The following is a 24154-nucleotide window of genomic DNA, read 5'->3' as shown; positions in this document are numbered from 1 at the left end:
AGTGTCTAAACCCTCATCTTTATGGGCCAAACCCCTTCCTTAAAGATCAAAGCCACATTTTTTAGCCCCTAAAGCGTCATTTTCAGAGTCCAACACCTTCATTCTAGGGCTGAAAAGCTCCTTGTTTGGGTCCAAACCCTCACTTTTAGGGTCCAAGACCTCATTATACGTTCTAAACCCCACTTTTAGGTCCGATGACTCATCTGAAGGGCCGAGAGCACCATTTTTAAGGCTCAAAGTCTGATTTTGGAGGGCCAAAGCCTCATTTTCAGAATCCAAATTTCACTTCCAGGACCAAATCCTCATTTTTAGCTTCCAATACCTCATTTTCAGGGAGGAAAGCCCCCTTTTTAGGATTCAGTCCACAATGTGGAAAGCCGAAAACCTCATTTTGGGCCTCCCAAGCCCCACTTTTAGGGTGTAAAGCCTCAGGTTTTGGTACCAATGTGTCATTTGAGGGCACAAAACCTGATTTCAGGGTTCAAAGCTTCCACTTCATTTCCAACGCCCCATGTTTAAGGCTGAAATCCTCAGTTTTGGGACTCAAAGCCATCTTTTCCGACGCAGAACATTTCTTCAGGGCCCACAGTTCCAACCTGAGGGTCTGAACCCAAAGGCGCAGCTTGTCGCCTGGCAACGTCCGCCCTCCCCTCTCTGTCCCGCCTATGGGCCTTGAACAGCCAATCGGCTTTGAGGAGGCGGGGGCAAGGTACACGATTGATGTGTACCCAACCAATCAAGCTTCAAGACCTGCAGGGAAGGTGGCAGGAGTCAAAAACAACACTTGGCACCATGTGGGGGCGGGGCATGTGGGCTCCACCAATCACAGCTGGAGTTCGAGCAGCACACAGATGATTGATAAGCGTCTGACCCATCAGTTGATGGGAGGAGCAAGGGGGAAATGCCAGGCAGCCAATGAGAGGAAACATCCTTATTAGTGTGACAGCCCAGGCAGCCAATCAGAGAGGGCATCACCTCAGGTGACCTGCGCCTGGGCAGCCTGACCACCTGGGAGCCAATCAGCAGCCGCCTCCAGAAAGGGCAGGCCCCAACCCAGGGCAGAGTGACAGCCGAGGGGACCAATCGGAGGCAGCATCACCTCAGGGGAAGGGCGGGTGCTGCTGCTGTGCAGCCTGAGCACCCAGGAGGAGGAGGGGGATGCTGGCTGTGGGGCCGCCCACCATCACCTCACCCACTCCCCTCCCGCCAGCCCAAGCGACGCCGCAGCAGCCTGAAGGCTTGTGAGGAGGGGGAGGACACATCCCCGAGACGGTGCGTTGAGCAGGGGGAGATGGGGGTGCTGGGGCCTCCCCCTCAAAGCCGGGGGTGCCCAGGGTTGATGCTCTCCGCCCCTCTCTCCCCACAGCTGCTGCACATCATCTCCTTCCTGACGCTGCCCGACCTGCTGAGCCTGGACCCGACGTGCCGCTGCCTCCCCTCCGCACTCCTCTCCCCCGCCAGTGCCTGGCCCTGCAAGAGGGCCGCCATCCTCAACTGGGAGTCGGCCATTGCCACGGGGGCGTGGGGGTGGTGGCACTTTGTCCCACAACCAGTGACAATGTCACGGCATCCCCCCCTCCAGACGCCAAGGGGCCGTACCTGCAGAGCCTGGGCCGCGGCTGGCAGCGAGCACTGATGGCCTCCATCCTGTCTCCCCCCTCTCATGGCTACCACAAGCTGGCGCTTGCCCAGCAGCACCTCTTCCTCCTGGGTTACAGCAGGACCCACCTCTTGCTCCGTGACTCTGGCCGTCACGCCTGCTCCTGCCAGGCCCTCTCCCACGGCGTCAGGGATGTATGCCGACCCCTCACTCCCCCTTCCCCCCCTGCCACCGCCATGCTGGGTGGCCGTCCCCTCCTCCCCACAGTGACAGTGGATCCCCGTGGGGAGCCCCCCCACGCCTGCATGCTGACGGAGCAGAAGCAGAGCGACACCCTGGAGGTGTTCGACCCAGCCGACGTCCAGCACATCTTCTGCATCAGCTTCCCCTCCTCCATCCACGTCAGACAGGCGGTCGTCACCAGCACGGAGGTGACGTGGAGCCTTCTGCTGCTCACAGGTTTGGGGGGGACACTGAGGAGATGGGGAGAGCACCTTGGGCTGTGGGGACACTGCGGGGAGGGGGACACACGTGCCAGACTCAGCCCCCTGACTTCCCCGTGTGGGAGCGCAGAGGAGGGGCAGGTGTACAACCTGCAGCTGACCCTATCCCTGACCCCAGTGTCATCCCTGTAGGTGCCATGTCCCCATCGCTGTCCCCACAGGTGTCCTGGCCACACCACTGTCCCCAGCCCTGTCTCTGTCCCTCCAGGTCTCTCGTCCCCCTCCCTGTCCCCACAGGTGCCCTATGCCCAGGGCTGTGGGGACAGCGGCCGCCTGCTGGGCTGGTTCCATGGCAGCATCAGTTTTGTCCACCTCCGTGTCACAGTGACACCAGGGGACACTAGCGATCCCACTGGGGGCTGGAGAGGGGCCCCCAGGCTCAGTTGTGTTTTGTAAAGTCTCCTTTCAAGAGCACAAAACCACATTTTTTCTTTCCAAAGCTTCTATTTCAGGCTCCAAAAAGGCATTTTTAAGATTAAGCCAGTCAGTTTTAGGGTCCAAGATGCATCTTGGATGTCAAAACCTTAATTTTCATGGTTTAAATCCCTCTTTTACGGACCAAATCATCATGCATTTGAACCCAAAGCTTCATTTTTAGGTACAAACCCTCATTTACAAGTTCCAACACCCATTTTAAGATTCAAAGACCCATTGTCAAGCTCTAAACAAGCATTTTTAGGATCCAGCCAGTCATTTTTAGAGTCCAAGCCACATCTTGACTGTCCAAAGCGAGAGCGAGTGGCCCACACGCGTGTCCAGATGGGCCTCCAGGTGGGCCCCGGGGTGGCTGGGCAGCAGCCGGGCAACGGCGTGGCAACATGACGATGTGCAGCGCGGTGTCGCGGCAACGTGACGATGCAACAATATGCGTCTGCTCTCTAGAGCCGCTTGCTGGGAGACTGGCTGTGGTGGCCGCAGCTGGGTGCCTCTGGAGCGAGAGGTGCCATCGCTCTGTCTACCCGTCTTTTAATTACCTCCAGGGATGGTGCCTCAGCCACTTCCCTGTGCAGCCTGTTCCAATGCCTGAAAAACCTTTCAGGGGAAAGATTGTTCCTAATATCCAGTCTAAACCTCTGCTGGGGCAACTTGCGGCCGTTTCCTCTTCTCCTGTTCCTTGTTTCTTGGGAGAAGAGACCGACCCCCACCTCTGTACACCCTCCTTTCAGGGAGTTGCAGAGAGCGAGAAGGTCTCCCCTCAGCCTCCTTTTCTCCAGGCTAAACAGCCCCAGCTCCCTCAGCTGCTCCTCATCAGACTTGTTCTCCAGACTCCTCACCAGCTTCATTGCTCTTCTCTGGACCTGCTCCAGCCCCTCAGTGTCTTTTTTGTGGTGGGGGGTGCAAAACTGGACACGGCAATCAGGGTGGGCCAAGTGCAAGGTCCTACACTTGGGTCGGGACAACCCTCGTTACCAATACAGGCTGGGGGATGACTTGATAGAGAGCAGCCCTGTGGAAAAGGACTTGGGGGTCCTGGTGGATGAAAAGCTGGACATGAGCCAACAATGTGTGCTTGCAGCCCAGAAGGCCAATCGTGTCCTGGGCTGCATCAAAAGAAGCATGGCCAGCAGACCCAGAGAGGGGATTCTCCCCCTCTACTCTGCTCTCGTGAGACCCCACCTGGAGTACTGTGTCCAGCTGTGGAGCCCTCAGCACAAGAAGGACATGGACCTGCTGGAGCGGGTCCAGAGGAGGGCCACGAAGATGATCAAAGGGCTGGAGCACCTCTCCTGAGAAGACAGGCTGAGAGAGGTTGGGTTTGTTCAGCCTGGAGAAGAGAAGGCTCCGGGGAGACCTTATAGCGGCCTTCCCGTACCTGAAGGGGCCCTGTCAGAAAGCTGTTGCAAGGCTGTTTGCAAGGGCATGTAGCCTTAGGACGAGGGACAATGGTTTTAAACTAGAGCAGGGCAGGTTTAGATTAGAGTTTAGGAAGAAGTTCTTTCCACTGAGGGTGGTGAGACAGTGGCACAGGTTGCCCAGAGACGGGGTGGAGGCCCCATCCCTGGAGACATTCAAGGCCAGGCTGGATGAGCCTCTGAGCAACCTGATCTAGTTGTCGGTGTCCCTGCTTACTGCAGGGGGGTTGGACTAGATGACCTTTCAAGGTCCCTTCCCACCCCACACATTCCATCATTCTCTTATTCCATGATTTGTCCAAAAGCTTGTTGCTGCTCAGGGCCCCCTTTAGGCAGATTTGTGTATTCAAAAGACCATTTGATTTACTTTGTCTCTTTGCTTCTCTCTGCGAATCGAGGGAGCTCGTGACGTGAGTGTAAGCCTCACTGCGTGCAAAGAACAATTATGGACAAAGAAAGAAAGTCCAGGACAGGGAATCTTTTGGGAAGTCTTGGGATCTGTGATTTAACAAAAATTATGTTTTCTGTTGGTCTAAGGTTAGCCACTGTAGGAAGCAGATTTCGGTGGGGGTAATGTGGACTTTACACGTAGCTGAGGAATGTCTCATTTTTTTACTGAACTATGCATTCCTTTGTTTCCATTTGTTGCCAAGTGACAAACACCCTTCTGTGTCCGTGTGCTGCTCGTTCTCCAAGTAACCCAGGTGGGAACCGGTGCCAATGGGCTGAACCGCGCAGCTTCAGTGGAGGAAGCTCAGATTTGAACAGGGCTGCTGTAAGTCCCCGGGGGCTGATGAGAGAAGTGCTGGGTTGGGGGCAGGATGAAGACTGGCCATAGGTTGTGGAACACAAAGGGTCTTGATTTTCATATCTGTTCAGACTGCATTAGCAGACGCTCAGGATCAGTATCATGTAGAGACTGCTGATTTCCATTCATGTATAAGCAGAAAAATAAAGTAGGAAAAAGAAAAAAGAAACCCTTTCTTCTTGTTGTTTAGTAATCATATTATTTCACTTTGATTACATTCCTGAAACTTCTCTAATTCAGCACATGAGAATTGAAGACTTTAAGGAAAACTATGCCCAGAGAGAGTTGACTTGTTAGGGCGTTTTGCATGTTAATGAGCCCTCTGGTGCCAAGTGCCTGAACTGCAGATCCTGAAAGACTGAACAAGCCTCAAGACAAGTAAAAGTCAGCAGCAAACCTCCAAGAGTTTCCGAGAGTCCTTGGAGGCTGGTGAAGCAGGAAGTCAGAGGTGCTGCTTCGAGGTGGAAAATCAAACGTGGAATGTGGTTGTGAAAGCCCTTGATGTGTGTCACCAAGCAGGACAGCCAAGCCCTGACCCCACCTGCTGGGAAAGGGGATCCGTCAACTCACGGGATGCTCACACCTCAAGCCCTGCTCCCCCGGACACTGCTTCAAGGCTTCTAACAGAGATGCAGACTGCTGCATTGGACATGTGTATACTTATATTTTATTTAATAGGTACTGATACTCCTTGGGAAATCAAACAAACTCCTGAAGGAGTATTGAAGGATTCTTGATATGGTCAGGGCTGTATAAGGGCACATGTAAAGCATCCCTGCACCTGATGCGAATTAATTCGGTGGCCATGGAAGCTCTGATGCACACACAAGATGCCGGTGTGACCAGGAAGGGGAAGACTGGATCTAAACAGCACGTTTCCAAAGCTGAGAGCATGAGCGTCATGGTTTCACTGCAGGAGAGCTCCAGCCCTGGGGCAAAATCACAAAAGTGGTCTAGTACATCAGGGCCAGCAAATGTGTCTGGGACAAGAAGGAAATGATTACTGCAGATGACAGAAATCCCCCCGGCCAAGGTGCAGCTGTCTTCTAGCGACAACCCTTCCAGTTCCGGAGTCTTGCAGAGAGCAGGGGGTGGCACAGAGCCAAGTACTGGTCATAGCATGTGGCCACCAGCAGGAGCCACTCTGTACCTGCCAAAGGTGCAGGAAATAGCCCTAAGAGCGCTGTGAGCAGAGATGGTGCTGTGCCCAGTGGGAGGACAGTCCGGGTGGCGGAGCTGTAGCAGGTTTCCAGGTTTTCCACCAGCAGCCCCATGCTGAGGCTGTTCCCAACTGCAATTATGGGGCAGGTCATGGGAGGGAGGAGGAAGAGATTTTTCCTAAGGTTGGGGACGTTCCCCATTCCCATTAGGGGAAACACCATTGATGATGACAAATTGTCCTAATCCCCTTTTGCCATGGAAAATTTTAGGTCTTCCTGTCCCCTCTCTCCTTGTGGGTACGCCTTCGAGTGACAACATTTGTTTCTCTGTTAGGTGCCTAAGGACATTGGGAAGGAAGTTCAGAGAGGTGAAACACGGAGGTGTCTGTGCTTCTGAGTGCATCATAGTCCCTAGACGTGCTCTGTTCTGTGTGAAGGGTGAGAAAAGCCATCTTCTGGAGGGCAGCGACACTCCTGCTTGCAGGACTCTTTTGGAATGCGCGGGCGAAATGCTCTGTGGACATGCTGCTTTCAGACTGTGTGAAACAAGGGATGGGCCATAAGGACAGGGGAGGGTGAGGCAGCACACAGAGGCACTTGCGATGAACCGGAAAAGGCAGGTGAGAGAAATCTCATTGGGCCGGTGGGGTTGTTCCTGAAGTCACACGCAGAATTGTCAGGGCTCTGACAGGGGTGTTCAAAGCCGCGAGCCCTTCCCTTCCACGTGCAGAGGCGTAGGGACTCTCTGGCCTCCTGCTGCCACTCCCAGATGCTGGGAGGCACCTCAGCCCTGTGGTGTGGTGCCCATCTGAGATGCCTCATGGCATGAGGTATGGACATAGGGACCCTGGTTCACGGAAGCACATCCCAGTGCGGCATCCAGGTGGTTTCCCAGAGGATGTTCCTCTCAAAGTCAAGTTACTCGAAGACAGAGTGTGTCCCACAGGCCTTCGTGGACGCTCTGGGAATAGCTGGTGGCACTTGTGCTCAACTCGGGTTCCTCTCCCCACATGCACATGATGTGCATGCTTGAGTCTCCTCCATGCAACGCAATCAAGGACTTCTGACCTCATCAGGTGGCACTTTCTCGGCTCGCTGTGGCTCCATCAAAGATGTCCCTGAGGCTCCAGGGGAACCTGCTGTGAAACAAGCTGAAGTCATGACTGATGTTTCCTCCCTCAGCTGTTGGGGGGGACATTCCTTTCCGGCAGTATCATTTCCCCTATCAGAGGCAGAGTTAGGTCCCAGAACGACCTCTTCTTTTCCACCTATGAGACAGGACACCCAGACAATGAAAGGGAGGAATCTCCTGTACCCCTGCAAACCACAGTGCACATTTGAAGTGCCAGAGGTGGCCCAAGGCATGTGCAGGTATCTCTAAACTTTGATGGAGCAGTTCAGAGGGACAGGGCAGCGTCTGGGGCCATCATTTTGGAGGCTCTTGGGGCATTGCTTTGGGCAGCTGAAGTGACAGCAGATGGCCACCTTTAGGACAATGAAGGCTGTTCCTGCTCACTATGTACAGGGCAGCCTATAGAGCTATTCCTCTGAGCAAATGGAGTCATTGCCATCTGAAGAGCTACGTCTCTCTCTCTTCTCCACCAGCTGTCTTTACCAGATCTCCATTGGCAGTTAGGGCTGGGTTCTCACTGGCACCCCTACAATGCCCAACCTAATTCAGGGCAGCTGCCCAATTTCAAGGTTAACTCCATCCTGTGGAGCTGCCTGAGGTGCCAGGGCTCTCCAGCACAACTGCGTGCAGCCGGCAGGGACAGCACAGGACTTGCGCGAACATCATCCCCATTCAGAGCAGCCGTGTAAGAGACCCCAAGAGACCTTCTGAGGCGTTCAGTGCTTTCCTTCAAGCAACTGCAGTGAGGCAAGTGCTGTCCCATCTCAATCCAGTAGATGCAGGGAGTGCTTCTCCCACATCCCTCAGTCATCCCTTTGATGATGCAGTCAAGGAACAGAGCAATGATTTGCACAGTGTTCCTGGATCTCAGGATACCCATAGCCAAGGACACTTGCAAAAGCCCCTTGTCCTGCCTGGAGATCAGCTTCACCTGCACCACAGGCCCTCTGGGGCTGCAGAGACCCCGCAGACAGCAAAGCCCTCTCCTGCTGGGGCTGCAGAGTCCAGCCCTGCTTCTCTCTCGTCCTGAGGAGAGGAGGGATTGATCTCCTCCTTTCCCCTTTACATTGCCATCTGCCATCCCCCCCAGCATGCTCTGACGCAAACCTTTTGCCTGCACGGTACTTGGGCACTTGGTAACAGCTGGCTTTGTTGCACGCCTGAGCTTGGCCCTGGTGCCACGACTGAGGTCCAGCACATCTCTGCTCTGACACAAAGAACCTATAATGAAGGAGAGGAAGGGGACCAACTCTTATTTAACCAACCTGAGGAAGTCTTGGGCTCATCAGTGACTTAACTTGTTACCGGGGACATCAATGACCCTGTGTATTGCGTTGACATGGCTAGGTTTTGGTAGCGGTGAGGGGGCTGCAGAGGTGGCTTAGGAGAAAAGGGATCAAGAGGTGACTCCATGTGAGAGAGAGCCACTTTCAGCTGGCTCCAAACGGGACATGCCACTGCCCAAAGCTGAGCCAGTAAGCAATTCTCGTGGCACCTCTGTGATAGCATATTGAAGCAAGGCTAAACAGCAGCGTGCAGTCACCGTAAGAGAGAGGAGTGAGACACATGGAGAGAAACAGCCCTGCAGACAGCAAGGCGAGTGGAGAAGGAGGGGGAGCGGGAGTGAAGCTGGGTGGGCACCTGGCAGCCAAAAGTCAGCCCAGCACCCCCTGACATTCCCAGGAGAGCACGGTGCAAATGCTCCTTTAGGTGTCTGGAGGCTCTTTGCCTCAGCTTTTTAGCACAGCTGCCAGATGGGCCAAGCAAGGCGATGCTCACCTGGATCAGAAAACCTGTGTCATCCTTGTCAGCCTTGGCTCTAGTAGCAAAGAAAGAGTGGAGTCTCAGCTCCCGAGGGAGCGAGGACGAAGAGCAGAGTGCAGATTCCAGGTCTCAGGGTGGCAGACATTGGCCTGTTCTGGGAACTTTCCGTTCAGGCTGGAAGTGACCTTGCAAGATTTCTATAGACCAACATTCTACGCAAAGCAGGGTCACAGCAGAAAGTGCCTGCAGCATTTGGGTGCTGCCAGTTGTTAGGGAGTTCCCGCAAACTCCAGATGCTTTCAATGATGATGGAGAGTGGCTTTACTGTGGCATCGTCCTGCCCTCTCAGCTCCCTCGGATGCCACCCCTCCAGTCCCATAGACTGCTAAGGATTGTGTTTGCTCAAGTAACTCCTGACTCTCTCCAAATTCACCACGTTTTTTTTTCCCTCCAGAGTCCTGCCTCAAGGCACAAAGGCCTGGGAGAGCTTGCTGGAGGAGACCAAGGCAAGAAGGACACAGGGAATCTCAGATTCATCTACACCCGCTGTTACTAAATTATAGCAGTGGCCACTCATTCTCTTTGTTTCTTCTTCAACTGTTCCTGAAGCAGCAGCCTCTCCTCTTGGTGCCCTCGAACGCTTGCCTTGCAAGGGTCTACACTTGGGAAGCTCTAGCTTACCTAAAGCCATCCCCATTTCTCCTCTAGAGACCCAGCATCTGTAGTCTGGCTTCCGTCTTTTCTCACTCCCCCTGGGAGCTGAGACCCCACTATTTCATGGTCGCTACAGCCCAGGCTGACATTTTCACACCCCTGATCAGAATTCCCTCTGAATTGACTGGACTCGGCAACACCTTTTTTGGCCTACCTTGCGCCTGTGCAAAGATGTTGTCCCAAGAGACCCAGAAACCTGCTGGACAGTATGCATGCTGCTGTGTTCCCCTTCCAGTGGTGTCAGGGTCATTAATGTCTCCAATAAGACCTGGGGTCATTATTCTGGAGACTTCCTTGTGTTGCTTAAATAGGCAAATGAGTGGAGATCCCAGTGTGATGTGCTTCCTGTTCCTGAACTGCTCTGCATCGACTGGATGGAGGTGGGTCAGACCCTGCCTCATTGCCCTCGTGGGATTCAGTTGCCGGCCAACAGAAACTGAATCTATGAGACATGGCATCTGGAGTGTGTGTCTCGCACCCACTCTGAAGGCGATGCCTTTCCCGTAGGTCCTGTGCAGTCCCTGCCGGCCACCTGCAGTTGTGCTGGAGAGCCCTGGCACCTCCTGTAGCACAACAGGCCTGTCCATGGCCATTGAGTAGCTGCCCTGAATTAGGTTAGGTGATGTGGGGATGTCCATGAGACATCTGCCGTTACAGTCAGTGGGGATCTGGTATACACGGCTGATGGAGAAGATGGATGAGGTCAATGGCAATGAGTCCATCTGGTCCCCTGACTACCTCAGAAGGCTGCCCTGGGTTGAAAGAGTAGGGAAAAGTTCAGTTGTCCGAAATGTGGGCACGTGCTGGTGGCCAAAGGAATTCCTCGTGAATCTCAAAGATGGTGGCAGCAGATACTGCCCTGTCTCTATGAACTGCTCCGTTAGATCTTGCAGTTACCGGCACGTATCTTGGACCACGTCTGAGACCTGAAATGTCAGTAGGTGTTTGAGTCTGAAGAGCTCACTGCTGGCCTCCATCTCCAGGAATGACGCTGGGAGCTGAGACCAGCAGCTCCCATGCAGCAGGTGCCTATTTTGTGCCCACCTGAAGAGAGGCAAGAGGAATCCCCCCTCCTGTGGGATTGTGGCAGCCCTAAGTGAGAGCTGAGTCCACTTCACACCCAGGACTACAAACCAAGGAGGAGATGCCTCAATTGACGAAGCCGACTGCCTTCGCTCAGCGGGGGCAAAGGAGATCTGGCACTGTCCAGGTTTCCTGTCTCATACCAGAAGGAACAAGACCTTTCTCGTGCGCAGCTCTCTCTGATAGCAGAAATTACCCGGCTGGAAAGAAGCGTCTCTCCAGAGGTGCAAGAGAGACCACGCAGTATTACTTCAGTCTCTTTCCCAGCAGGTTCCCCTGGAGGCACAGGGACACCTCCAGGGAGCCCCGAGGAGGCAGAGAAAGTGACGTCTCGGGCTGGTCCTCTGCGTCTGAGCTGGGCTGGGCTCCTGGCATGGAGGGAGCTCGTGGCAAGCGGGCAGCGCTGCAGAGAGACGGCTCTGCCCAGGAGCAGCTCCTCTGCAAAGGGCAGCAGGGCTGAGGGCACTGCCTGCAGGTAACGAGGGGAGACGTGTGAGGCCAGCGGATCTTAAAGGCAGCCTGGGGTGGGAGGGTGCTGAGAGCTCACTGGGAGAAATCCTCACAGCCTTTGCACAGTCTCTGGCTGCAGGGCATTGAATCTGCAGCTGCTGGAGGGATCTCCAGAAGCTGGAACAACCCCCAGCCTACGGGATCTGCAAGTACCACTCTCACAGTTTCTCTAGTTTCGAGGAGAAGGACAACGTGTGGAGCAGGGCTTCCCTGCTGCACCGTCAGAGGGACAGGGCATGCTGTGTCTCTGCTGCAGTATAATGCAGAGAGGCTCCCTGGAGCAGTCTCCTAAAGCTGGCATAGCCCATGGCTAATGTGACCTGTCAGGAAGGCTCTCAAGGCTCCGTCGGTGTTGAGAAGGATGTGCTCGAGAGCAGGGCACCCCTACCACATCACCAAAGGCACAGGGCATGTCGGCTGCCTTCTCCCAGGGACGGCTGCCGGGCTGTGAAGGTGGGTGTGCGTGCAGGGGTGCTCAGGGCTGTCCTTCAGAGCAGGGTCCCCGTGTCCCAGGGAACTGTGTGCTGGGCCAGGGACTCTGCTGCCTGCCAGGGTCAGCTCTCAGCCTGCCCGGGGAGCTCCCCATGGCGCTGCGGGGAGAAGCTGTGGGTGGAAGGAGTGACCCCAGTCGTGTCACGGCAGGGTCCTTCTGCAGTCGTGAGGGTGCTGCGTGGGTCGTGTTTCCTCCCAGCTCCAGATCACCCCCAGGACATTTGCAGAGGGTCCTTTTGGAGAAGGACTTCAAGGCAGCATTTACCTGAAAGAAACAGGGTCCCTGCTTGGAGTTTTCCACTCCTTCTTTGCTGGATGGGTTGTGAGAGATAGGATTTTACTTCTCCGTTCTGGAGAAGGCAATGATACCCTGGTTCTAGCAGGAACTTTTCTAAGCTGCTTGTTAGCGCTTGCAGGCACTTGCCCTGAGGGCAGAGCTGAGCACACAGCAGGTGTGGTGGGTTCTCTGAGCACTGAAAGGGAGGAGACCTGGGGACAATGACACAGCCCCAGGCAGAGACAGCTCCGGGTGGCAGAGACATGGGCAGAGAGTGAAAGGGAGCTACTGCAGGAAAGGTCATGGGAGAGGGGATTCCAGGCCCTCCCTGCCATCCCCTGCAGCGCAGGTGCCTTCCCTGGAGACACTCCGTGGTCTCCTCTGCCCACACAGTAGAGTCCTCCACCCCTGACTATCCCGGGTATGAAGTCCTGAGTGTCCTTCCCAGCAGCCCAACCACCAAAGAGGAGAAATCCTTGAGTGTCTGACTGTGTCTCCCTGTCCTGACTCTCTTGGCAGGAGAACTTTGGCATGTTCCCCTTTTGCCCCTTCTGCCCTTTTTCTTTCCCTTCTTTTCACTGTGGTGGGGCGTGAGGTTTCGGGTGCAGCTCAGACACTGATGCTGCATGTCCAGTCATGCCGGTGTATCCAGGGAGGAAAAGCATCCAAATCCACTTATGTTTTGGGCTCTGGGGACTGCAGTGTGTGGGGCCGAGAGTAAGCCACCCCATCTTTAGGCAAGTTGGCTCTTTCCCAGGAGTGTCCTGCTTGGCTGCACGCTGCCCTCCAGAAGGGCTCAGCTCTCCCGTGGCATCCCTGTGTCGTCTAGCAGCCCCACGGAGTAGACATGTCAGTGCCAAGGCCGTGTAAATCCAGCTGGAGGGCTGAACGTAGGCAGCTGCAGTGAGCCCCCTGTGTCCCTGGCTGGGAGGGGAGAGCTGAGATCCTCCTGGGGTCCAATGAGCTCAGGTGAGGGGCTGGGAGAACTGCGCTTGTAAATGGGACTCCTCTGCTCTCAGCAGTGTCCAGGTTCTTCTCAGGGGAATGTCTGCTTGGGATCGTCCTCCAGCTCAAAGAGGCAGCAGCACAGGGCAGCTGAGAGCAATTCCGATGGACAAACTCGCTGTCCTCGCTCTGCACTGAGGGACAGTCCCCTTGGCTCGTAGGACCCACAAGGTTTCACTTGCAGCACAGCAGAAATGCCAGGGATTTCTGCCTTAAAAACACTCCTCAGGTGTGGTGGGGAAACTACAACAGAACAACACCAACAACAAGGTGCCCTGAGCTCTGCCCTGCAGTCGGGTGACAATGCTGAAAAGCCCTTTGATGCCAGGAGTGGATTTAATCTGAGATCACCCCGTGTTCCTTTTTACCCATGGCTGTAGGGCAGGACTGAACCCTGCAGAGATCTCAGCTCTCTGGTGGACTATCAGCCAGCACCAACCAGAGTGTACAAAAAGGACCTGCAAAAGGTCTTCCTGACAGGGGAGAGCCAGTTTGGTGGGTTTCTAAGACCAGTTGAATACTTTAGTTTGAGAGAAATCTTCCCTAACTTCTCACTGCTTTTCTTTCCATTAACAGGTCTCCAAGCCCAGGGGAAGAAAATGTCGAATGGCAGCTCCATCACCCAGTTCCTCCTCCTGGCATTTACAGACATGCGGGAGCTGCAGCTCTTCCACTTCTGGACCTTCCTGGGCATCTACCTGGCTGCCCTCCTGGCCAACGGCCTCATCATCACCACCATCGCCTGTGACCACCACCTCCACACCCCCATGTACTTCTTCCTCCTCAACCTCTCCCTCCTTGACCTGGGCTCCATCTCCACCACTCTTCCCAAAGCCATGGCCAATTCCCTCTGGGACACCAGGGACATTTCCTATGGAGGATGTGCTGCACAGCTCTTGTTCTTCGTCTTCTTTCTTGCAGCAGAGTTCTGTCTTCTCACCATTATGGCCTATGACCGCTACGTGGCCATCTGCAAACCCCTGCACTACGGGTCCCTCCTGGGCAGCAGAGCTTGTGTCCACATGGCAGCAGCTGCCTGGGGCAGTGGGTTTCTCTATGCTCTCCTGCACACGGCCAATACATTTTCCCTACCCCTCTGCCAGGGCAATGCCCTGGACCAGTTCTTCTGTGAAATCCCCCAGATCCTCAAGCTCTCCTGCTCACACTCCTACCTCAGGGAAGTTGGGCTTCTTGTGGTCAGTGCCTGTTTAACCTTCGGGTGCTTTGTTTTCATCGTGCTGTCCTATGTGCAGATCTTCAGGGCCGTGCTGAGGATCCCCTCTGAGCAGGGACGGCACAAAGCCTTTTCCACGTGCCTCCCTCACCTGGCCGTGGTCTCCCTGTTTGTCAGCACTGCCGCATTTGCCTACCTGAAGCCCCCCTCCATCTCCTCCCCAGTTCTCGACCTGGTGGTGGCTGTGCTGTACTCATTGTTGCCTCCAGCAGTGAACCCCCTCATCTACAGCATGAGGAACCGGGAGCTCAAGGAGGCCATTAGGTATCTGATTTCATGGATTTTTTTCAAGAGGGAGAAATGTTCCACCTCTCTCCACGAATGACTCCCACAGTATTTGATTCCATCTGCTTTTTTGTGTGGTTTTTTATTGGTTTTGTGTTTTTAATTATTACATTTCTCATCATTGCTGTTGATATTGTCATTTATGGTTTTTATGCTCCTACACAAAGGTTTCACTTGTGTCACTACACCTGAGACATTTACGTCTTAGTTTCACCTGGTTCCCTTCTAAAAATGTATTTAGCAGTGGCTCAGAGCTGGCCTCTTTCACAGAGTCTCTGTTAACAAAGCAAGATCTCCCTGGTGCAGTGCTTTAATGCTGGGGTCTTTCTCCAAACATGCCTGAGGAAATTCACCCCTGAAGGTCTTCTTCCTCCTCCATGTGTCCAGGAATAAAAAGCTGACTGTCCGTTTGTAACATTTTAGAGATATTGGACTGGATTTAGGAGTCACCAGTCGGTGTCTGGTGAGAGGTAAGATCGTGGGTTTAACTGAGGGACGTACCCCAGCCCTTCACACAGATGACATAAAGGCCACCCATCCTGTGGGAGGGGGATCTGGAGCTGTCTGGAGAGGCTGGTGTTTCTCCAGGGACAGCATGTTCCTGGGGTTGTGCTGGGATGGCAGAGGTCAGAAGGATGGGGTGTGGGGCCTCAAGCAGAGGCCATGTGCAGGCCTCCTCTGGGCACTCTCCCGTTCCTCCCCACCTGTCTACAGCAGGAATTCCCACAGAGGGACAGACACGTCCAGGTGTGGCCACACCACGGCTCACTGAAAGGGCATGAAAAGTCAAGCTGTCTGGGTAGCCCTCTCCTCCTAATCCACCCTGTGTGCAGCTGGCCTTGTTCATGGTCAGCCTGCGCCACTGGCTCATGTGGTGTCCCTCATAATGCGTGGGCCCGTCTCCTCAGGGTCACTGCTCATCCTGTCACGTCCCACCTGGCACTGTAATACGGTGTTTTTCTTCCCCCTGATGCAGGACTGGCCACTTCTCTTGGTAAAACTTAAGCAGTTTCTTCTGGCTGACTCCCAGAATTTCCCAAGGTCCCCCTGGACTGAAGACCCATTTTGTTCATTCTTCATGTTTGCGTGCAGGCAGCTCACCATGGTTGTGGTGATGCATCAGCACAAGATAACAGCACGAGGAGTTGCAGGGCACTACAGGGAATTAAAGACATTCCTAATTTTGTACTGTCCAACAGAGGAATTGTCACGACAGCTATGTTAGAAACATCTTTGTGCCCCGTAGAGAGGGCACAAAGCAAGCAAATGTAGGGCCTGTGGGGAAAGAGAAGCTGGGCGGCATGTAGAGGAATCTACGGCAATGATTAAAGAAAAGAACTTGGGAAGGGGAAAGAGGAAAAAGGAAAACCGAAAGTACAACTCAGGATATGATGAAAGCGGTTTGGAGATACCCGGTGAGCAGCATTGAGTCAATGCCTTGAGTGGGACAAAAAACCCACAGCGGAGTGGACCAAAGTTATGTCTGCTTACTTCTGTGGTCATGGGCAACGTGAGCGCTCTCCCCCTCATCATGAAGGGAAGACCCATGGTGGAAAGAAATGCACAGTCTCTCATCCTGGAAGGGACCTTGGGAAGACTCCAGACCAAGACAATCCACAGTCTGTGGAGAAAGGGCAATGAGGATGGGGCTGTTTGCATGCTAGTTAGCGTTAGTGTTAGATGTATACCTCTATAGATACACAGACAGCACGGATCCCGCCAGGAGCTGGTCTCAGACCCTCCATCTCTCTAGAAGCTGGCCTCGGCATTCCCTCATCCCTCCAGTTCCCCCATGCACAGACAAGCACACACACACACAAACAAATGGCCCTCTCCAGCACAGAACCACGGAACCCTGGAGGCTGGAAGGCAGCCAGCTTCCACCTTCTCTGTGCTTCCTCTTCAGGCTTGATGTTACTCAGAGCTCCTTTCTCATGCATGCCAGCCTCCTGCCACCTTGGCATGACTTCCTGCATGTTGGCATGGACCGTTCTGGATGACGAAGAGGTGATCCTTGACCACCAAAAAGCTCTCTGCAGGACCCACCTGGCCACAGACATCCTCTGATCCAAGGTTATCAAAATCTACCTCCCTAACTCTTATGCCCATCAGTCTTTATCGTATGAAAATGAATTGACTTTCTTAAGATATATATCTAGCTAGCTCCCATTGTGTACTGATTTATCATGCTTGGGTAAGTGAGTTAAAGGAGGTCAGCTCATCACAAGGACCAGAAGAACAGCCCTGCCCTCAAAATAAGGACTTCTCAGAATCAGTCAGCTGTCCATGAAGGATAAAAGATACCCCTGGAGAACCGAGATAATGCCAGTATCCTCGTCCCTCTTACACACCTTTGAAACGCTCCCAGTGTCCAGCATCACAGACAAGTAATGAGCAATAGACCAACGCCGGGGACGTCTGGATCAATAGACAAGCCGCGAGAAGGCTGATGGCTGATGGAGCTGCAGAGATATAGCTACTTTGTGCAGTTTTACTGTGATTAGTAATTGGTACTCCATGTGTGTGTGTTAGTTAGTCATTAGTCAAATAATAAGGTACCTGAATGCTTGAATGGCATAAGAACCCTGTGTTTAACCACATTTGAGGTACCCCAATTGAGCTCGGACACCTCATGCACATGACTAAATATTTACGCGTGCACCTCTGTACTTTGTGTCCTAGCCTCTCTGCTCGGTCAGCACGGGCCACTTGCAAATTTTCATAACACAAGTGACTGATTGCCACTGCAGTGGGGCAAGGTCTCTCCCTTCTCCATGCAGTAGATGTGAGGCAGTTTAGAACACAAGACACACCACACCAGGGTCTCCACTCATGTGTTGCACTCTCAAACTGCTGTTTTTTCTCTTGCCCAACATTTACTCGCCCTCTTCATAATACAGTCAAGGAACAGGCCAAAAAATCTCATGGGGGACCTGTCAGCAGCACCTTGTCATTCATGGAGATCACCTTCACCTTTGTCAAAGGCCCTTGAGGGCTGCAGAGACACCACTGACAAAACCCCTCTTTTTTGCCAGGGTCGCTCTTCCCAGCCCTGTTTCTCTCTGTTCTTGCAGACAGCAGGATTTGCTCACCATCAACATCCAATTTCAGCTTTAAGCTTCCAGGTGCCGTCCACCTGACCGTGTGTCTGCCGTGAAGCAAAGCCTTTGCACACAGAAGGTCTTCAATGCTTGGTACCAGGTTTCCTTTAAGAGACGTCCGAGCTTGGCCTGGAGCTACACCTGAGGTGCCACAGCCCAGACGTGCACCAAAACTCTCAGCCAGGGGAAGAGACAAGTTGAGAGAGAGCCTGTGCTTTTTGACTTTGACAGAGGAACTGCCAAGGCGTGGTGGGACAAGGCACACAGCTTGGGGTGCTGCAATGGATGGCTACAGGCTTTTCAGGAGAGACAGGCTGGAAGGATCAGGAGTGGGGTTTCCTGAAAGTGAAGCCGTTAACTGGATGTATGGCGCAACTCCTTGGGGCAGGTGAAGAGTTTGGTGAGCCTTTGTGGGGGAGGGTGAGAGGAGAGGACAGTAGCAGTGTCCTGTCATGGTGGGAGATAAGGAACCCACAGTCAGGATGAGGAAGAGGGCATAGTCTTTCTGAAGGATCCCAAGGAAGCGTCTGGCTGTACAAGCCTGGGTCTCGCTGGGGACTGCCATGATACTGGCAGCTTCTGAAAGAGGAGCACAGCAGCATGTACAGTCCAGGTGGTTTCTGGAGTGTCTTAGGACAACGTCTTAGCACAGCTGCCAGATGGGCCAACAAAAATAATGCCAACCTTGATGTGATACTTGCAATGCAGGAAGAGCTGGTCAGAGACGTGAAGATTGGCTGTCGTGACCCTGAAGTAGTGGGGTCCCAGCACTCCAGGGGAGTGAGGAAGCAGAACAGAAGACTGCAGACGCTGGACCTCAGAGGTCCTTTTGCCTTTGGCCTACGCTGAGGAGTTTTCGTGGGGATCCAATGGTCAGGAGCACTGAAGGTGGCGCAAAGCTCTGTACAGCTGGTCTTCAAGGACAGCATCCTCCAAGAAGAACATTGGTCTGTATCAAAACTCAGTTTGAAACCTGAAAGTAAATTCAGGGGAATCATAACGAGATTTCCAACTTCAGGAATTCTTCCAGAAGAAAACAAAGATATTAGTTGGACACTGCTGTATTGAGTTAGAGTAGGGAGAGAGAGTTCCGAGATACTCTATGTCTTTTTTGCCTCAGACTTCCCCAGCAAGGTCTCTCAGGGCTTTGTGCCTCGAGGCAAGACTCTGGACAAGAACAGCCAATGGCGGATAGGAATGAAATCAGGATCTACTGGAGCAAACTCAACCACTACCAGTACATGGGAATGGACGGGGTACATCCAGAGGTGCTGGAAAGTAAGAGAATGTCACAGTGAGGCCACTCTCCCTCATCTTGGAAAGGTCCTGGAGACTGGCGGGACTCCCTGACATCTGGCAAAAAGTAAATGCTGCATGCATCTTTCAAAAGGGTCCAGAGAAGGAGGTGGGGAGCTAAAGGCTGCTTAGCTTCCCTTGAGATGAGGAACATGTCCCAAAGCATGTTCTCTCGCACTGCATTTCTGGGTGCCTGAAGGAGACGGTGCCTGGATGAACTCAGGGAACATGTACACCGGTTACGGTTTGGCACTTGGAGGGCCATGGTGTTATGCCATTGTACGCCCCATAAAGATTTGGCCATCTCAAAAAAAGGGACGATAGGAGGGAAGTGCTAGCAGGTGGGACCATTGCTTGACTGCAAAGAGATAAAGGCAGGATCTATCCAACGTATCCAACCTTCATTGCGCCCAGCCTCTTTTAGATAGGAGATATAGATGTGAAATGTATTAAAATAAACATGTCCTCGGAACACAGTCTGGGATCTGTGCCTGACAGGAAAATGTGTTTTCTATTGGTCTAAGGCCATCCAGAATGGAAAGTGAACTTCAGGGCAGGGAATGGGGACGTGACATACAGCTGAGACATGTCTTCTCTGTATTGAACTCTGCCTGCCTTTGATCTCCTTTGTTGGCCATTAGGAAACACCGTTCTGTGTCAGCTCGTTTTCAAGGTAAAGCGGGTGGGAACCGGTGCCAAGGAGTGGAAACACGCAGCTACGGACTGGAGTGGAGAAAGCTCAGGTTTGAACAGGCTGCTGTAAGTCCTGGTTGCCAGATGAGAGACATGGTGAGATTGAGACAAAGCCTGTCCATGGAGTGTTTGCAATAAAGGGTCTTGCCTTAAAGGGTCTTGAGGCTCCATTAGCAGAAATTCAGGATCAATATGAACTGGAGATTGCTGGCATCATTTATTGTGTGAGAAGAAAAAATAAAGAAAAAAATAAGAAGGAAGCAATCCTTCCTTATGGTTGTTTAGTATTGAAATGTATTCATCTGAGAACTCTCTAATTAAGCACAGAAGAACTGAGGAATCCAGGAAGACTATGCACAGACACTTGGCTGGTTATGGCATTTGGTATGGAAATGAGTCCTCTCCGGCCAAGATCCTGTAGACCCTCAAACACTGGGCAAGCCTCTAGAGAAGTAAAACTCAGCAGCAAAACCCCAAGATGGTGAGGGTGTTACCAGGCCCCGCTGGTGCCCATCACTGGAGACACCATGGAGGGAATGACCGGACAAGATTCCTGTCCCCGGGGACCGGTGAAGCAGAAAGTCAGAAGCACTGGTTATAGGTGGAAAATCAAATGTGGAGGTGGCTCTGAAAACCTTTGATGCATTTCATCAATGGGGACAGCCACGCCCTGTCCCCTGTCCCTTGGGGATTTGCCAGAGCCTGTGAGATTCCAACAGTTCACCCACCTTCTTCCAAAGCCCTGATAATGTTCCCCTCGCACAGGAGATGCCTTAGCCCCCCGACTTGCTTGAACCTTCTGGTGGAAGTTCCAATATGAACTGGTGCCAAAGGCAGCCAAGTGGTGTGCTACATCTGACATTGCCAATGCATTCTTCTTTTTCAATCCCTTTGGCAGCAGGGTGCAGGCCACAGTTTGCTTTCACGTGGTGTCCAATGCACCTGGAATGCCCCCAGGGACAGGACAAGAGGTACTTGAACATAAGAAGTTCCATCTAAACATGAGGAGGAACTTCTTGACTTTGAGGGTGGCAGAGCACTGGAACAGGCTGCCCAGAGACGTGGTGGACTCTCCTTCTCTGGAGACATTCAAAACCCGCCTGGACGCATTCCTGTGCAACGTGCTCTAGATGAACCTGCTCTGGCAGGGGGGTTGAACTACGTGATCTCCAGAGGTCCCTTCCAACCCCTACCATTCTGTGATTCTGTAATCGACTATCCTACAGTTTGCCATGGACTAATCCAAACTGCACTGGAACAGCCTGATACCCCTGAACATCTACAATACATCCATGATCTCATCATGTGGGGCAACAAAGCAGAAGTGTTTGAGAAGGGAAAAAGAGCAATTGAGATTCTTCTGAAAGCTGTTTTTGCCATAAAAGAAGCAAGGTCAAGGGACTTGCAGAGAAGATTCAGTTCTTGAGAATAAAATGGCAGGATGGATGCCATCATGTCCCTAGGGATGCGGTCAACAAGAGAGCAACTATGTCTCCACCAGCTAAGAAGATGGAAGCACAAGCTTTCTTAGGCCTTGTGGGATGCTGGAGAATGCATATTCCAGATTGTAATCAGCTTGTGAGCCCTCTCTATGGAGTAACCTGAAAGAAGATCTATTCTGAGTGCGTGTGGAGATAGCTCGTGTGGTAGCTCTTGGGTCTGTCCAGACAGGACCAGCCGTGCGTAATGGTCTCTACAGTGCAGCTGGGGCACGTGGTCTCACCTGGAGCCTCTGGCAGAAATCATCGGGAGAAACCTGAGGTCAACCTCTAGGCTTTGGAGATGAGGGTATTGAGGATTGAAGCCCTCAACACCCCAACCGAAAAAGAGATCCTGACAGTGTATGAGGGGGTTTGAGCCACTTCAGAAGTTGTTGATGGGCAAGCACGGCTCCTCCTGGCACAGCAGTTGCCTGTGCTACACTGGATATCCTCTCCACACATCACGCGACTGACGCTACATGGACTAAGCGGGTAGTGCTGATCACACAGTGAGCTCGACCAGGGAAACCAAACCTCCAGGAATCCTTGAAGAGATTATGGACTGTCCAGAGGGCATAGATTTTGGAGCATCTCATGAGGAGGTGGCTCATGCCCAGGTGGCACCCTCATATGATGAGTTGTCATCTACTGATGAAAGGTGTTATGCTCTGTTCACTGAAGATCCTGTTGTGTTGTAGGAAACCATCGGAAGCTGTGGTGTGGAGTCCCACATGAAAAGTTGCTGAAGCCACGGAAGGAGAAAGGGTGTCAAGGCAGTTTGCAGAAGTGAAAGCCATCCAACTGGCCCTAGAGACTGCTGAAGAAGAAGAGTGGCCAGTACTCTCTACTCTGGGGGTGACCAGAGCAAAATTAGGGGCAGAGGGGAGGGCATCAAGACTGCCTTGCAACCGTCAGCTCCAGGTGAGCTTTGCCTTTCCTAAAAACATTCTTGTGCAACACAGACAATAAATGCCAAGTACTTTTCTGTAACCTGTCCTTACTTTCACCTCCTGGACACCTGCTTTGTGGCCCACACCAGTGCCCTCTCCATACACAGCCCCAGCCCCACGCTCGGTCCCACTGTGCAGGAGCCCCGTGGGATGCATCGGTTCAGGGGTGGGGAGAGATCACCAGGGCAAAATGCCCTGAGAGCCCTCAGTGCTCAGTCCATGTCTGCCCTCCTGCACTGACAGCACCCTCAGTGCCTGACCGCTTCCCAGCCCCAGCCGTGTCCCACACGGAGGGTCGCAGACAGTCCTGCTGTGGGGTCAACCAAGGTCTGGGCAAGTAGAGAGGCTGGGCACGGTGGGGTGTTCCCCCGACAAAGGCGCTGAGACCAGCAAACCTCACCCATTACCTGGGGTGAGTGGCAGGTGCTGGCAATGGCCTATGGGACATGCTGGGGTGATGAATGTCCCGGACACCTTCCTGGTCTGTTCATGCCACCAAGGGCACACAGCAGCCTCCTTTCTCCTGCACCTACGTGTCTCTGCTCCCTTCATGGACACCTGGCTCTGCACTGCACACCCACGGGAGCGTGTCCTCACCCTGCATGGTCACACCGCCCAGCTAATGCTCTTTGGTTTTTTTCTCTCCTGGTCACTTTGCAGTCCAGGCCAGCTCTCCTCACCTCCCTTGCCCTCACCCAGCTGAACCCAGACCAGCAGAGCAGCCCATTCTGGGCTGTCCCCATGGCAGAGCCCACCACAGGGTGAAGCAACACTTGGGGAGCTCACCCCACAGCCCCTCTACAGGGCTCAGCAGCTGCTGGGGGGCAGAGAGGGGTCTCTGCTTCCCCATGAGCCCCTGGGCTGGAGGCTGAACACAGCAGGAGGAAAAGGAGGTTAGTGAAACTTCGTGACCCCTGGTCTCAAGTCCAGGAGATCCCCACCACAGGCTGCCTGAGCTCCGCCAGTTCCAGCCCCTCTCCCCAGGCCAGATCAAGCACCCTGGCCCAGCGACAGAGCAGCCTGCCCCAGGCGTGTGCCTGCAGAAAGAGTTTCTCTTTCTCACGGATTCCTCCCTGCAGGCAAACAAATGCTCCCTTGCTCTTCTCCAGAGACACCCCTTCTCCCCAGAGAGCCTTTCCCCAGGTGAGTGTGTCTCTGCTGGCCTGGCTGGCCGTTCATGGTTCCCTCCGCATGCGCCCTGCAGGGCCCCGAGCTGGCGGTGCTGCTCTGTAGAGGGAGGGGGCTGCGGTGCCCTGTGGCCATGGCGTGACCCTGCACTGGCCGGGCTGGTCATAGTGCCGAGCAGCCCCAGCCGTACGATGTTCACGCTTGCTGACCCTTTTCCATCTTCCTTCATGGCTCAATAGCCAAGGATGGGGCTGGGCAGGATTCAACCCAACCAACTCGAAATTTTTAACCCAAAAAATCCAACCCAAAAAACGCCAAATCCAACCCAAAATCTAACTGAAAAAAAAAAACCAAATCCACCCCAAAAAATCCAAGCCCAAAATATCCAACCCAAAAAAATCCAAAATCCAGTCCAAAATCCAACCCAACAAAACAAAATCCACCCCAAAATCCAACCCAACCCACCCAAAATCCCTGGGGTCAAGGCCAGCTTGGATGGGGTTGGAGGAACCTGATCTGCTTGAAGATGTCCCTGCCGATGGCAGCCCCACCACTGCGGGCAGCACATCAGCGGTTGCCATGCCACCACCGCCAGACACTCAGCGCTGGCCCTGCCGCCCTCATGTCACAATGGCTGCCTGACACGCCCACCCAGGGGTAAAAACCCCAAACCCAATCACCTACCAGTTGTGTCAGGAAGTTCTCTTCCACGCACTCGAGGAACCTCCTAGCCTGCCTGCTCTCTGCTGTGTTATATTTCCAGCAGATACCTGGCAGGTTGAAGTCCCCGACCAGAACAAGAGCTGGCGATTGCGGGACATCAGCCAGCCGCTTATAGAATACCTCATCCGTCTCCTCATCCTGGTTGGGTGGTCTATAGCATACTCCCAGCACAAGATCTCCCTTATTTGCCTTCCCCTTCATCCTTACCCATAAACACTCGACTTTACCATCACTGGAATCTAGCTCTATACAATCAAAACATTCCCTGGTGTACAGAGCCACACCCCTGCCTCTCCTTCCTTGCCAATCCCTTATGAAGAGCTTATAGCCATTCATTGCAGCATTCCAGTCGTGACAGTCAT

At 53.4% G+C, this 24154-nt stretch overlaps 1 protein-coding gene across 1 annotated transcript; it reads left to right on the top strand.

Annotated features, from left to right (window-relative positions):
• Positions 1 to 665: 665 nt before the first annotated feature.
• On the top strand, positions 666 to 14418 carry LOC134527009 (olfactory receptor 14C36-like; the record flags this gene model as incomplete). The annotated part of the gene is made up of 4 exons (XM_063359356.1): positions 666 to 809; positions 1367 to 1460; positions 1583 to 2031; positions 13663 to 14418. Coding segments are annotated over exons 1-4 (1443 nt in total), but the record flags the coding sequence as incomplete, so codon positions are not given.
• Positions 14419 to 24154: the final 9736 nt, after the last annotated feature.

The sequence above is a fragment of the Chroicocephalus ridibundus genome, chromosome 25 (assembly GCF_963924245.1).
Source record: "Chroicocephalus ridibundus chromosome 25, bChrRid1.1, whole genome shotgun sequence".
NCBI classification, from domain to species: domain Eukaryota; kingdom Metazoa; phylum Chordata; class Aves; order Charadriiformes; family Laridae; genus Chroicocephalus; species Chroicocephalus ridibundus.
The sequence above is the reverse complement of the archived record's forward strand: the minus strand, read 5'-3'. Positions and strand labels throughout refer to the sequence as shown.